The sequence below is a fragment of the Peromyscus leucopus genome, chromosome 9, assembly GCF_004664715.2.
Source record: "Peromyscus leucopus breed LL Stock chromosome 9, UCI_PerLeu_2.1, whole genome shotgun sequence".
In the NCBI taxonomy this organism is placed as follows: Eukaryota; Metazoa; Chordata; class Mammalia; order Rodentia; family Cricetidae; genus Peromyscus; species Peromyscus leucopus.
In genome coordinates this window covers 50,880,589-50,892,016 of record NC_051070.1, presented here as the reverse complement: position 1 = coordinate 50,892,016, position 11,428 = coordinate 50,880,589, and the positions used below count along the sequence as shown (strand labels likewise).

The 11,428-nt window shown below is 51.4% G+C and overlaps 1 protein-coding gene across 1 annotated transcript; it reads right to left on the bottom strand.

The window, feature by feature from the left end:
- Positions 1-165: 165 nt before the first annotated feature.
- LOC119088509 (multiple epidermal growth factor-like domains protein 11) lies at positions 166-10,952 on the bottom strand. The gene is made up of 13 exons (XM_037208399.1): positions 10,856-10,952; positions 10,117-10,258; positions 8,974-9,188; positions 8,230-8,448; positions 6,791-6,897; positions 5,748-5,901; positions 5,424-5,523; positions 4,842-5,008; positions 4,476-4,649; positions 3,925-4,080; positions 2,793-2,913; positions 2,217-2,416; positions 166-298 (listed from the first exon to the last, which is right to left on the bottom strand). The coding sequence occupies exons 3-13, from the start codon at positions 9,149-9,151 to the stop codon at positions 243-245; spliced, it is 1,632 nt and encodes a 543-aa protein (XP_037064294.1). The 5' UTR covers positions 9,152-9,188; positions 10,117-10,258; positions 10,856-10,952; the 3' UTR covers positions 166-242.
- Positions 10,953-11,428: the final 476 nt, after the last annotated feature.

Below are 11,428 nucleotides of genomic sequence, written 5' to 3'. Positions count from 1 at the left end.
GTCCCTCGGTGCGCCCTCTCCTCCTCTCCTCCATGGGACTGTACCCAGCATGGGGAGTGAGTACCGCTATCGGAACCTGGATGTACAGGCCAGGCAATGGGGTTGCAGTGAGCAGGGCAGGGGGGCGGGAGGGGGGCTAGATGTAGGGGAAGATGGGCATTCCATGTCCCCAGTCTGATTCTGGCATCACTCACCAGTGTTCTTTGGGGTCCCCTTCCTTTGGGGCTGCATCCACCTGCTACTTACCTTCTGACAGTACCTTGTGCCGTGAAGTTTGTGATATAGATGAGACAGGCATCTAAGTGACAAATGCCCCTCTCAGACATCACCTTCCCTTCCACATGGTCACTACTGTGGCCTCCCGGCTTCAGGCTCATCCTAATGCGTGCTTCCTACACAGGCCACACCTCTGCTCCCTGCACTTGGGTGCCTTGCCTTTCCCAGTCCTACTTGTGAATTCGCTGGGTCACCTTTGAGTCCAGAGCAAATCCTCCACCAAGCCTTCCCCAATAGAGTGAGGCCAAAGTCACCTTTCTCAGAACACTGGGGTAGCCTTGCCCTGTCCACACCCCCCTCCCGAAAGTGTTAGACTGAGTTCAGTACATGCCTCACCTTGGTCATGATGTGGCCTCTTTTTCCTTTCAGTTCCTTCTCAGTCTAAGATCCCCTTGCTTTCCTGCCTACCTCTAGCTCATCTGGGTCTCAAGAAGTGCTTGCTCTAGGGAATAGAGAACATGGGACGCCCCCTGTAGGCAGGCCTGGGGCAACCAAAACAAGTGCTGTGGGCCGCAGGAATATATCATAAGAACTCAGCTGGTTATGGCAAAGTCACTACCTGGAGGGATCAGGGAATTCCTCCAGAGGAAGCCAAATCCCAAGGAGTTTTTGGTGTTACTTGGCTTGTTATATATCAGCTGTATTCTGTTATAAAAATCATGTGTGCCTTCATAGTTTTCCCAATTGACTTTTCCCTAAGAAGAGCTAACAGTGTGGACTGATCACTCTCTGGACATACACATTCCAGACATTTTGAGAACAGCCTCAGGAAAGGCTTTCTCTGGAATCAGATATCTCCCTAGCCACTTTCAAGGACTAAAGGAGACATCACCCAGGTGGTCACCCAATTTCCGAGGATTAACAGTGATAACAGCCCACAGGCGAGTCTCCTGACTTAAGGTAAATTCCACAAGGAGACACCGCCCAAGTCAGGTAGACATTAAGTAATAGCTTTACACAATTTAGCTCAGACCCCTCCTTTCTTACAGCCTTACTAACTTTATAGATCTCTAATTACTTACCTAACCACTTCTAGGAATATTTAGATAACCTTCTGTGCTAACAGCTATGCTCAGCCAGAACTCCCAGTTCAAGCCTCCCTGTAATTATCATTATTGATAGCATCCGGCCAGGTCCATTACCGGATGGAGGAAAGTACCTTCTCAGAGATACCTCTGTACTCTCTAAGAACAGACTTAAGCATCCAGGCCACCTGTTTGAAAAGGCCTGGTGGATGTGCTAATTAAGCTTAACTTCCTCCTTTCCCAAACCTTACCTCCAGTTCCAGATCTCCTTTAGCTATCACCAGAGGCATCTAGCTGTACACAGGTTGCCTAGAGACTGAGCACACTTTTCCCCACCCTGTAGAAAAACGGCAGACAGCCTGGACAGATAGGAGCCACAGGAAAAAAGAAGACAGTTTTATTTTCTCCCATTGACCTAGCAACTCATAGATTTTTAACATCTTTTACCAAACACATTTAAGATTATAGTTGTGCACGTAAGATCCCTCTTCTTAGATATTACCCATATTTAGCCTTTAGTTAGTTCATTAGTCACTTCCCTTTGGGTCACAAATGGTAATTAACAAATAGAGCCCCTCTTTGTAATTCTTATCAACCCTCCTTTTGATCCTGATAATGGACAATCACTGCCTGAGGAAGTTCAGGCTGGGTTTCCTGGGTGGAGGGGAGGATTGTGTTTTCTGGGGGATATATAACTGTAAAGCAAGGGACAAAGAGGAGAATTAAAGCAAATGGACCAAAGAACTCTGCGTGCGTAGACTGATTTACCGACCTTAAAGAATAGATTCTCAGCTGGTTGATAGATCCTTCCGCGGACCCTAGAAAGGAGACTATTAGGGGCTGGACCCCAATAGTCCCCGATAAACAAGCACATTGGTTAATAACATGGCTAGCTCCAAGAGTGAGATGGATCACCTGAGTCAGCGCAGAATTGGCCTGCAGGACAGGGTCTGCAGTCCTTGGCGCTTTGTGCTCCAGGCCTCTCTCGGAAGGTTCCCCCGGGACACGGGTGCTGGGTGGGGTGCTGGGTACCCAAAGGACAGTAGTAGCCAGCAGGACAGTCCACTGGCATCACAGTTCTAGTTCCTGACTCCAAAATCCCTGAGGGACAGAACCTGTAGAACACAACTGGTGTCGGGCATTAAGGAGTTGGTGTCATCTACATCATCAGGCTTTCTCAGAACTGGGGTTCTCCCAGGAGAAAGCTGCTGGGACACAGAGGATGTGGGAAGACATAAAGTCACCATCAGCCCATCTGAAGACAGAGGTAACAAACACCAGATGGACGGCGGGCTTGTTTCTTGAGCTTTGTCCATGGACCTGCAGCTTTCCAAGGCCATGCATGGCTTTGGGGTGTTTGGTTGTGGGGCTGCAGTGTTGCGGTTAGTGATCACTCTATGATATAGATTAGTCCCTCTATCCTCATGGAGTGTGTGGTAAGTCAGATGTAAACAGACAGAAAAGAAAATTTGGGGGGCGGGGAGCTCTTACTTCCCAGCAGGGCACATCTTGCAGAAGCTCTGTCCAGGTTCATCTTGATACTGCCCAGGGGGGCAGGCTCGAGGCTCTAGGCTGCCAGGGGGGCAAGAGTGCCCCAGAGGGCAAATGGTATCTAGAAAAGCAAAGGGAGAGGGCTGTTCCTCTTGTGGGCTCTCACTTCATTCTAGCCACAGCCGTTCTTGCTCCCTCCATATCAGTGTGGCTGTGTGGGCTGGGTAGGCATCTGAATTCCTCTTCCTGGAGGAGGCTCCTTCATGGTCCTTCAAATTTGTTTAATTAATGACTACACCTTGGAATGCAGAACCGGTGTCTTCCAATGATGCATATGGCCTTGGCATATGGCCTTGGCTTCTTGGCCTTCTCAGTCTATCTTCCCACTTTGTGTTGGCCTTATTTGGAGGACGCACCCTAACAGTTCTCAGGCTGTACCACACAGGTCTCAGGAACTACTGTGACCTCACTCCTTTCTCCTTTGTAGCAGGAGAGCAGGTCAGAGGGAGACTGAACAATATAGATAGGCCCAACTTTAAAACTCACTCTGATTAAAAACAAAAACAAAAGGAACGCTAAATAATTCTGCCATAATTATAGTCCTAATAACTGATAACAGCCCATTCAAATGAATAGAAGAGAGAGGCCTACTAGCCCGTGATCCTTCAGAACATCTGATTCTGCTGACTGCCCAATTTATGAATTAACTATCATCAAATAATCTTCATTAAACTTAATTTGTCTGGGCTTTCCTTTGAACAGTCCCCAGGAGACAGAATTGTGCAGACCTTGGAATCACATCTTTTACCATCTTTGCCTTGCTCATGTCTCACTAGAGCTGTTTTGTGTGATCCTGGGGCACTTTTATCCCCCTCCCTGAAGCACAGAATTCTCCATCTTTAACTGATCTTCTTTCAAGTACTTCTAGGCTCCTCCATTTCCTTCCTTCATTCCAGGAATCCTTACCTCCATCTCCAAGCTGGGGCTACTGGGCTCTGAGGTTAGGAGCCTCGCTTTCTTTCTTTCACCGTCCAGGAGCCAGGGGAGCTGAGCTCAGGGGTACCCATAACACATCTCCCTCTAGAGCTCCATAGCATTCTTCCTTTTGAGAATAAGGAGGGTCTGCCCTTACCTGGACTGTGTCCAGAGACAGAGGCCTGAGGGCAGTACCAACCCCCTTCACACAGGGCCTCTGGGGAGCTCAGGCCAGCCTGGGAGCAGAACCAGCCAGCTGGGCATGGTTGGCAGTCCTTCACAGAAGTAGCACCTGGCATGGTCAGGAGGGAGCCTGCAGGTGCACACTGGGAGTTGGAATGGGTGGTTTCCCAGATAGAGACCCACGATGGTCTATCTCGTGACAGCTTTTCAGCTTCCTTCACTCAATCTCACAGAGAGTGCTCATGAACTTGAGAGCCATCGCTCAGGCTCAGATGATAACCCTCCCTCATTCTCAGCCATGTCTCTGTCTCACCCCTCTCTGCCACCTTCATCCAGATGCTGGACCACGCCTTGGATCGCATGAGTCATCCTTACAAACCACGTATTCCACACTAGTCCTGTGTACTCTACATCCTGATTCCTAATAAGTGTCTTCTGTGTCCTTCCCCAGGGGACCCCCAAGGCTGGGCCCCAGCTCCTCTTGTCTCAAAGGCCTAGAGCAGACCTCACGCACTAGAGACCTACCAGGGGCACATGGAACAGGATGGGGGGTTCCCTGGGGACAGAAGTGGCCTGCAGGACAGAGGTCTCCTGTAATCCCATCAGTGGGATTCGGGACAGATGCTCCACGATTGCAGTAGAACCCAGCACTACAGAGCCCTGATGGGGTAACCAACCCAGGCAGGAGACAGTAGGACCCTAGAGAGAACGACAGGATGGGCCTGAGATGGAGCTGAAGGGTTCGGGTATTTCCCTTCAGGGCCAATTTCCTAAGACACTCTTGGGCCTCGTTGGAACCAGACCTGAGGCACAGACTCACTGGATAAGGGAGGGCATGGCTTAATGTGGTCAGGATAGCAGAGAGAGACCTCTCGAGTCTCTGACCCTTACCTGGTTCACAGGGGCTGCAGTCTGACCGATGGACTCCCCCTCTCTGTGGCTTGTACGTGCCCCGGGGACAAGGGAACTGAGAGGCAAAGGTGGTGGAGGCTGGGCAGTAATGGCCAGCAGGACACTCGTTCCCTGCCACCGAAGAGGTGTTGGCTGGGCAGAAGAAACTGCAGGGAGAAGAGAGGAAGGGTCAGAGGGCTGGGTGGGCCCTGCATCCTGATGGCAGCTGGAGGATCACCTGAGTCCCACACTACGGCCTTCCTGAGCCATGGCTTGGTGTGGGACACATCTCTGCATAGCCCATTGCTAAGGATGTGGGGTTAAGGGGGCAAAAGTGGCATAAATAAATGGCAAATAAACAGACTCAGATTGGAAGTTTGGAATAACGCATCGATGCTCAACAAAGTTACCAAAAGACACAGAGACTGGTGGGGAGGGAGAGCCCTGGACTCGTCTGTGACTTCTTCCAGGTACAGAAGCCTCAAGTCCAAGGGATAAGTCCAGCTTGGCCACCTCCTGAAGCAGGAATGTACATTGTATGTGCAGAGACTAGAAGGGCCAGGGAACTGTCTCAAAACTCACCCCTGTGGGCAGGGTTCACAGCGGCCTTGAGCAACCAGGGCGTTGTGGGTACCAGCTGGGCATGGCTTTGGTGAGACAGTGCCTGATGGGCAAAAGTGTCCTGCATGGGGAAGTAAATAGCACAGGTTAGAGCTCAGGACAGCCTGAGGCCCTGATCAGAGCAGCCTTAGCCATAACTCAGGCCTTGAAGTTGCCAGACACCGGTGTTGTTGCCTAAGGCCTTGACCTCTGCTGGGTGACAGCCAGAGGGGGTGAACTCACACTTGACTCTGGAGAGTTCTCATTCCAACCTTCCCAGGTTTTTCCATTAGCCATAGAGAGTACCTGCAGGACATGGGCCACTGGTCCCATCCTCCAGCGAGTTGTTGGGGACAAGGGCTCCCTGGAGGCAGAAGAAGCCTTCACTGCAGGGCCCAGAAGGGTGGGCCAGGCCTGCAGAGGCACAGTAATGGCCAGGCAGACACGGAGAGCAAGCAGCCTGCAGGAGAAGTTAGAAGTGATCCACTGATACCCAACAAAGATATCCAAAGACAGCAGATTCAGTAGAGGGATGGACATTCTTCTGTGTCTTTTTCCAATCACAGAAGCCTCAGGGGTGAAGGAGACTCATGACTCAATTTCTGCCAGGACAGGGAACTAGAATCTCTTCAGGAAGGGTCTTAAGAATGCTTGTTGAGAGATCCAAGACCATCCTCCTTGCATTCCTGCTCCTCACAGCCAACCTGCCTCCCAACAGATGTTCACAGCTCTCTGCCAGTACACTCTCAGGACAGATGCCCACCCCATCTCTGTGAGACCTCAACTATCTACCTAGCAAGCTCTTGGGTGGCCAAGAACTTACTCACTTACCCTCCAAACTATTCAGTCAGCATTGTCCTTTCTCCCTCTTCCCCTTCCTTCTTCTTTACGTCCATGCCATTTTGTACTCTGACCAATAAGCATCAGGGGGTGCCCAGCTGCTCCTGTATCTCTGATGGCCTCCAGGACTCCCCACCCTCCCAAATCTCCTTGAAGGTTTCAGTCTCCAGCTCATAGCTGTGCCAGGTCAGGTACACACATGGTAGTGGCCACTCTGTGACTACAGCAGTGTGCAAGCCAGGCTCCCTGGGTCTGTGGCCCTTACATTGTGGACAAGAAACAGGGTAACAGTCAGTAAAGAGGTGAATGAGGCTGCTGTGTGTTTAACGGAGCCAGGACAAACTTCCTTGGGTTGTGACTTTGGTAATGAACCAAAGAAGGAAGGCATCTTGCCACATGACCCAGATCTCCAGTGCCAGCTGTAATCTTTGGTTTGAGGGTCAGTGTGGTCTGATCAAACAGAGCCCACCCCACACCTGCCCTCTTGGCCCAGGTTATGGTTTCCCTACCTCTGAGCCAAGCTTAGTCCACGGTCCAAAGGTGCCAGGTGGGCAGGGCTGAGGCAGGGCTGAACCTCTAGGGCAGTAGTGTCCAGGGGGACAAGGACCAGCATTTTCTGGAACCAAGATGTGAGCTTAGCTACTGGGAAGGATATAAGAAGGCAGCCTCATAGCCCCGCTGAGTTCCTGGTGGGAAGCTAGCCTATGGGATTGAGCTGCTGTTTCTGAGTAACTGAAGCACCCCTCCCCTAGGCTCCACCTTCTGTCTCCTGCACCACTTAAACTTCTGGCCACCTCGGGGAGGGCGGAGCTTTCTTAATGATGGCTGCATTCTCCGCAAGGGACATAGTGAGTGGGGCAGGCCTCTTCCTGGGAAGTTAAACTCTGGGAGCCTGGAGGCTTCAGAGTGTCCGGTACTGATGGAAGAGCTCACTAGGTAACTGTCCATTCTTTTACCTGCTGTAGGGTCTGGGCAGGTATCCTGTGTAGGTTCATATTCTGCATTTCCCAGGGGCTTCCAGCAGAGCAGGGCAGTTTCTAGCTACATGGCTGCAATTTCTCCCTTGTCTTTCCTCCCCTTGCATGGGCCACGTGCCAAGAGGCCAGTGGGTGACTGAGCTGAGGAACTGGCTACTTCTCAGCTGGTTCCTAGCAGACCTCGCCTTCAGAGCTGGGGGATGAGCTATGCATGGAGAGAATGCCCCGGCGCTGCTACTGTCAGAAATTTGATGTGACTCTTGCAGGGGGGGGGGGTGGACCTTTGGAGTGACAGAAATTTGCCGCAATTGGCCTATTTATCCAGCCTTGTATCTGCTTGTGTGCCACTGGACATGGAGCTCTTTCTGGACCTCAGCCTCCTTGTCTGCAGAGAGTGCTTTAAAGGGATAGAAGAGTTTGTCCTTTCTTCACAGAATACCCAGAAAACTGAGTGTCTCATTGTGTTTTCTAGATACATGTCACATGGATTTCAAAGGACATGACCCCAGGAGATTCTAACTACTGCAGTGGTCCCTTGACTACACATGAGAAACACCTGAAGGCTCACCACAGTGACTGGCACTCCGATTTAAAGCCCTGTCCTGTTCTGAGCACGTGACTCAGAGTTCCTGGTGACTGAAGGTACAGTCTGGCTGATAACTTCTAACCAACAACTCCCAAGGTAAGCTTCCTTTGGCCAGCCTTAGTTTATGACATAGAAGATCTTTGTAGCTCTGCCCAGGAATAGGGAGTTGGTGGCATGGCTACAAGCAAGACCCGTGTTCATCCCTGAGCCAGAGTTTCATACCATCATGCAATGGGAATCTAGAAGCATCTCCTAAGACAGATAGACAGCTACATGGGAAAGAACAGAAGGTTCAGTCTCTCTGAGTCAACCCGACAGAAGATAGGAGAATCTGAACACCCCAGCTTCCTAATTGGGGTCTAGGAAGTCAGAATGTGTGGGATACCTTCAGTGCCAGCCTCTGGGTTGGGTCGTGTTGAGCCTCTGGTGCAGAAGAAGCCCTCCCAGCACTGCCCTCCAGCCTTTGTGGCATTGGCCCTGGGACAAAACCTGCCCCCATCGCAAGCCCGGCACTCTGCCAGGCTGTTCAGCCCTGGTTCATAGCCATAGGTGCCTGGGGGACAGGGTTGCCAATCCAGACCAGTGCCTTCAGAACAGTAGAAGCCTGTGGATGGAGCAGAGGTAAAGGGTAAGCCCAGAAAGTTGGGGGGAGGGTGGAAAAGAAGGGATTCCCTGGTGGGGGAGGGGAGGCATGGACAGCAGGGGGGCTTGGTCTGTTATGAGTTTCTTCTTTTTTTTTAAGTTTATTTATTATATATACAGTGTTCTGCTTGCATGTATGCCTGCATTCTAGAAGGGGGCGCCAGATCTCACTATAGGTGGTTGAGAGCCACCATGTAGTTGCTGGGAATTGAGCTCAGGACCTCTGGAAGAACAGCCAGCACTCTTAACCTCTAAGCCATCTCCCCAGCCCCTGTTATGAGTTTCTGCACAAGATATGAGAGCAGCTCAACTGCAGGGAGCATGTGCTGTGATGGGAGCACACAGCCAAGCCCGGGGGTACCTTGAGACTCAAAGAAGGCCTGATGGAAGTGAGTGGCCGAATGGGTGGGTAGCAATAGCCCATGGCCCCATCCCCTAGCTTAAAGACCCTTGGGCCAATTAGCAGGGCTGCTGGATGCTCACTAACCTCTGGGACACAGCTGCGGCCTCATCCCTGGAACACAGTAGCGACCACTTGGACAGATGAGACATTCTGTTGCAGCAGCATGGGAAGCGAAAGAGCCGGGAGGGCATGGAGTGATGTCTACCATTCCCCAAGGACAGAAGTGGCCAGGAAGGCAAGATCTCCCAGAAAGACTCTCCATGAGGATAGCAGGGGCCGTTCCCCCAGTGCAGGGGACACTGGACAAATGTGAGAAAATAAAAAGGCTTCAGTTTAAGGTACCACCTGAGCAACATGCAGCCTGAGGCAGGGGGTTGAGTAGCACTTGAGGACCCAGATCAGGTCAGTGACTGGGACCTTCCTTTCTTATTCTCTCTCTCTCTCTCTCTCTCTCTCTCTCTCTCTCTCTCTCTCTCTCTCTCTCAGAGCAAAGGGTACTTTATTTTGGTTCATAGTTCAAGGTCACAGTCCATCATGGCAGAGAAATACAGTAGCAGCAGCTTGAGGCAACAGGCCACATTGCATACACAGTCAAGAAGCAGAGAGTGAGGAATGCTTGCACTTAGCTCAATTTCTCCTTTTCTTTTTTTTTTTTTTTTTTTTTTTTTTTTTTTTTTTTTTTTTTTTTTTTTGAGACAGGGTTTCTCTGTGTAGCTTTGCGCCTTTCCTGGAACTCACTTGGTAGACCAGGCTGGCCTCGAACTCACAGAGATCCGCCTGGCTCTGCCTCCCGAGTGCTGGGATTAAAGGCGTGCGCCACCACCACCCGGCCCCAATTTCTCCTTTTCACACAATCTAGTATCACGGGCCAGGATCTTAGGGAATGGTGCCACCCACAGTGGGCAAGTCTTCTCACTTCAATTAATCTAATCACCTTTCTTGCTCTCTTGTCCATCTCCCCGTCATGGTCTCTGACCTCAGACTGGCCTTACTGAGTCTGAAAGGAGGCAGCAATGTGGTGTGGGGCCACAGTCTGTTCCCTGAAGCCCTCGGTGGCCTTGTCCGCAAGGCTTTGGGTCCTGGCATGGCTTGGGCAGTGGATAGCCTTGCTCAGACATGCTGCAGGGTTTTCTTCTTGCTCTCTGGCTGTCCCCAGGTGGAACAGACCCCTGCATATCTACAGATAACCCCTCTCTAGACCTGGGAAGAGATGAGTATTGTGCCTACCCTAGGAAGCAGGGTGTTGGCCAGGTTAGTAGGAGGCCCCCAGGGCAGAGTTGTCCTACAGAGCACTGCTGGCATCCTTCCGGGGCTCTGGTTCCTTCTGAAGACCAAGTTCCAGGTGGGCACGGGGCTGGGACTGGGGCCCCTGCAGGATCAGCGACTCAGAGAAGTAGCCACATTGTCCCCCCGCAGGCTCCTGTGTCCTGGGGTCTTCCCTCCCCACAAACCAGGACAAGAATTCTTTCTCAGCAGCCGGAAGGGGGACACTTAAGTTGTGGAGCTTCTATTCACCATCCCTGAAGGAAAGTGGACAGTGAGAGGGCAGAAAAAATGATATTCTATTCTATGGACTTGGTACAGGGAACTAAAAGGCTATGTGCCATTTGCTGTCCAGACCAGAAAAGAAGGGATACCCAGACCTGGATAGTCCTCCTGGGTGGGAAGCAGCTGACACATGAGGAGGCTGCTGAGGAATAGTGTCACAGGGATGTTAATCCTTAGACTAAGTTTCCTAAGTTTACTTCTGCAAGGGTTTGACGTTGGCAGGGGTAGGTTTGGTGAGGGGTGGAGCTCGTGGCAAAATTCTATGCTCAACCTTTTAGCTCAGTCACGGCTATAAAGCAGAACTATTATGGCCTGTGTGAGGATCAGGAAACAGCATCTGAGGGGAGCAGGGGGCTGACAATAAAGGAACCTTCTCACCCTCCCAGAATAACTGTGGTGCCCTTGGGGTGGGAGGTACCCTCAAGACAGTAGTGCCCTGGTGGGCAGCGGAGGCCACCAGCTCCATCCGTGGGATCCTTTCTGGAAGCTCCCGCTTTGCACCAGTGCCCGGCCGCACAGACTCCTGGGAGAGAGGGTGTCTGGTCAGCATGGTCATCAAGCTCCTTGCTGGAGACCATGGTGGGATTAAGCTCAGCCTAAGCTTTCCCTGCAGCAAGGCCATGGGATATGGCATCTCTGACCTGAGGCCAGATGTGGCATGGGCTTGGGGGATCCAGGCCTTCAAAGACCTTCCTGAATTAGTTAGCTCAGAAGTCCCAGGGAAGCTTTTCGGAGTCAGGTCCCAGTTTGAGAGGTGTCAGAGATGATCAGTGGCCAGGCCTATGTTTCTCTCATGGATCTATTTTTTACAGAAGCCGCCTGCCTCCCAAATCAGCACACTAGGGCATGTGACAAAGAGTCTAAGGTCCGTCAAGAAGAACGCAAAAGGGAGTGGAGAGTCCTCTGCAAGTGGACAGCTAAGACGCTGCTCTGCCTCAGCGAGGGGTGCCGTGATGAGAACTTCCCAGTCTCAGTGATGTCAGAGAATCTT

Excerpts from the sequence above, each read along its gene's own strand:
- LOC119088509 (XM_037208399.1), bottom strand. The coding sequence starts at position 9,151 with ATGGAGAGTCTTTCTGGGAGATCTTGCCTTCCTGGCCACTTCTGTCCT. Across the intron at positions 5,524-5,747 it reads CAGTGGCCCATGTCCTGCAG|GACACTTTTGCCCATCAGGC; the intron begins GTACTCTCTATG and ends TTCCCCATGCAG. Across the intron at positions 5,009-5,423 it reads TGTGAACCCTGCCCACAGGG|TTTCTTCTGCCCAGCCAACA; the intron begins GTGAGTTTTGAG and ends TTCTCCCTGCAG.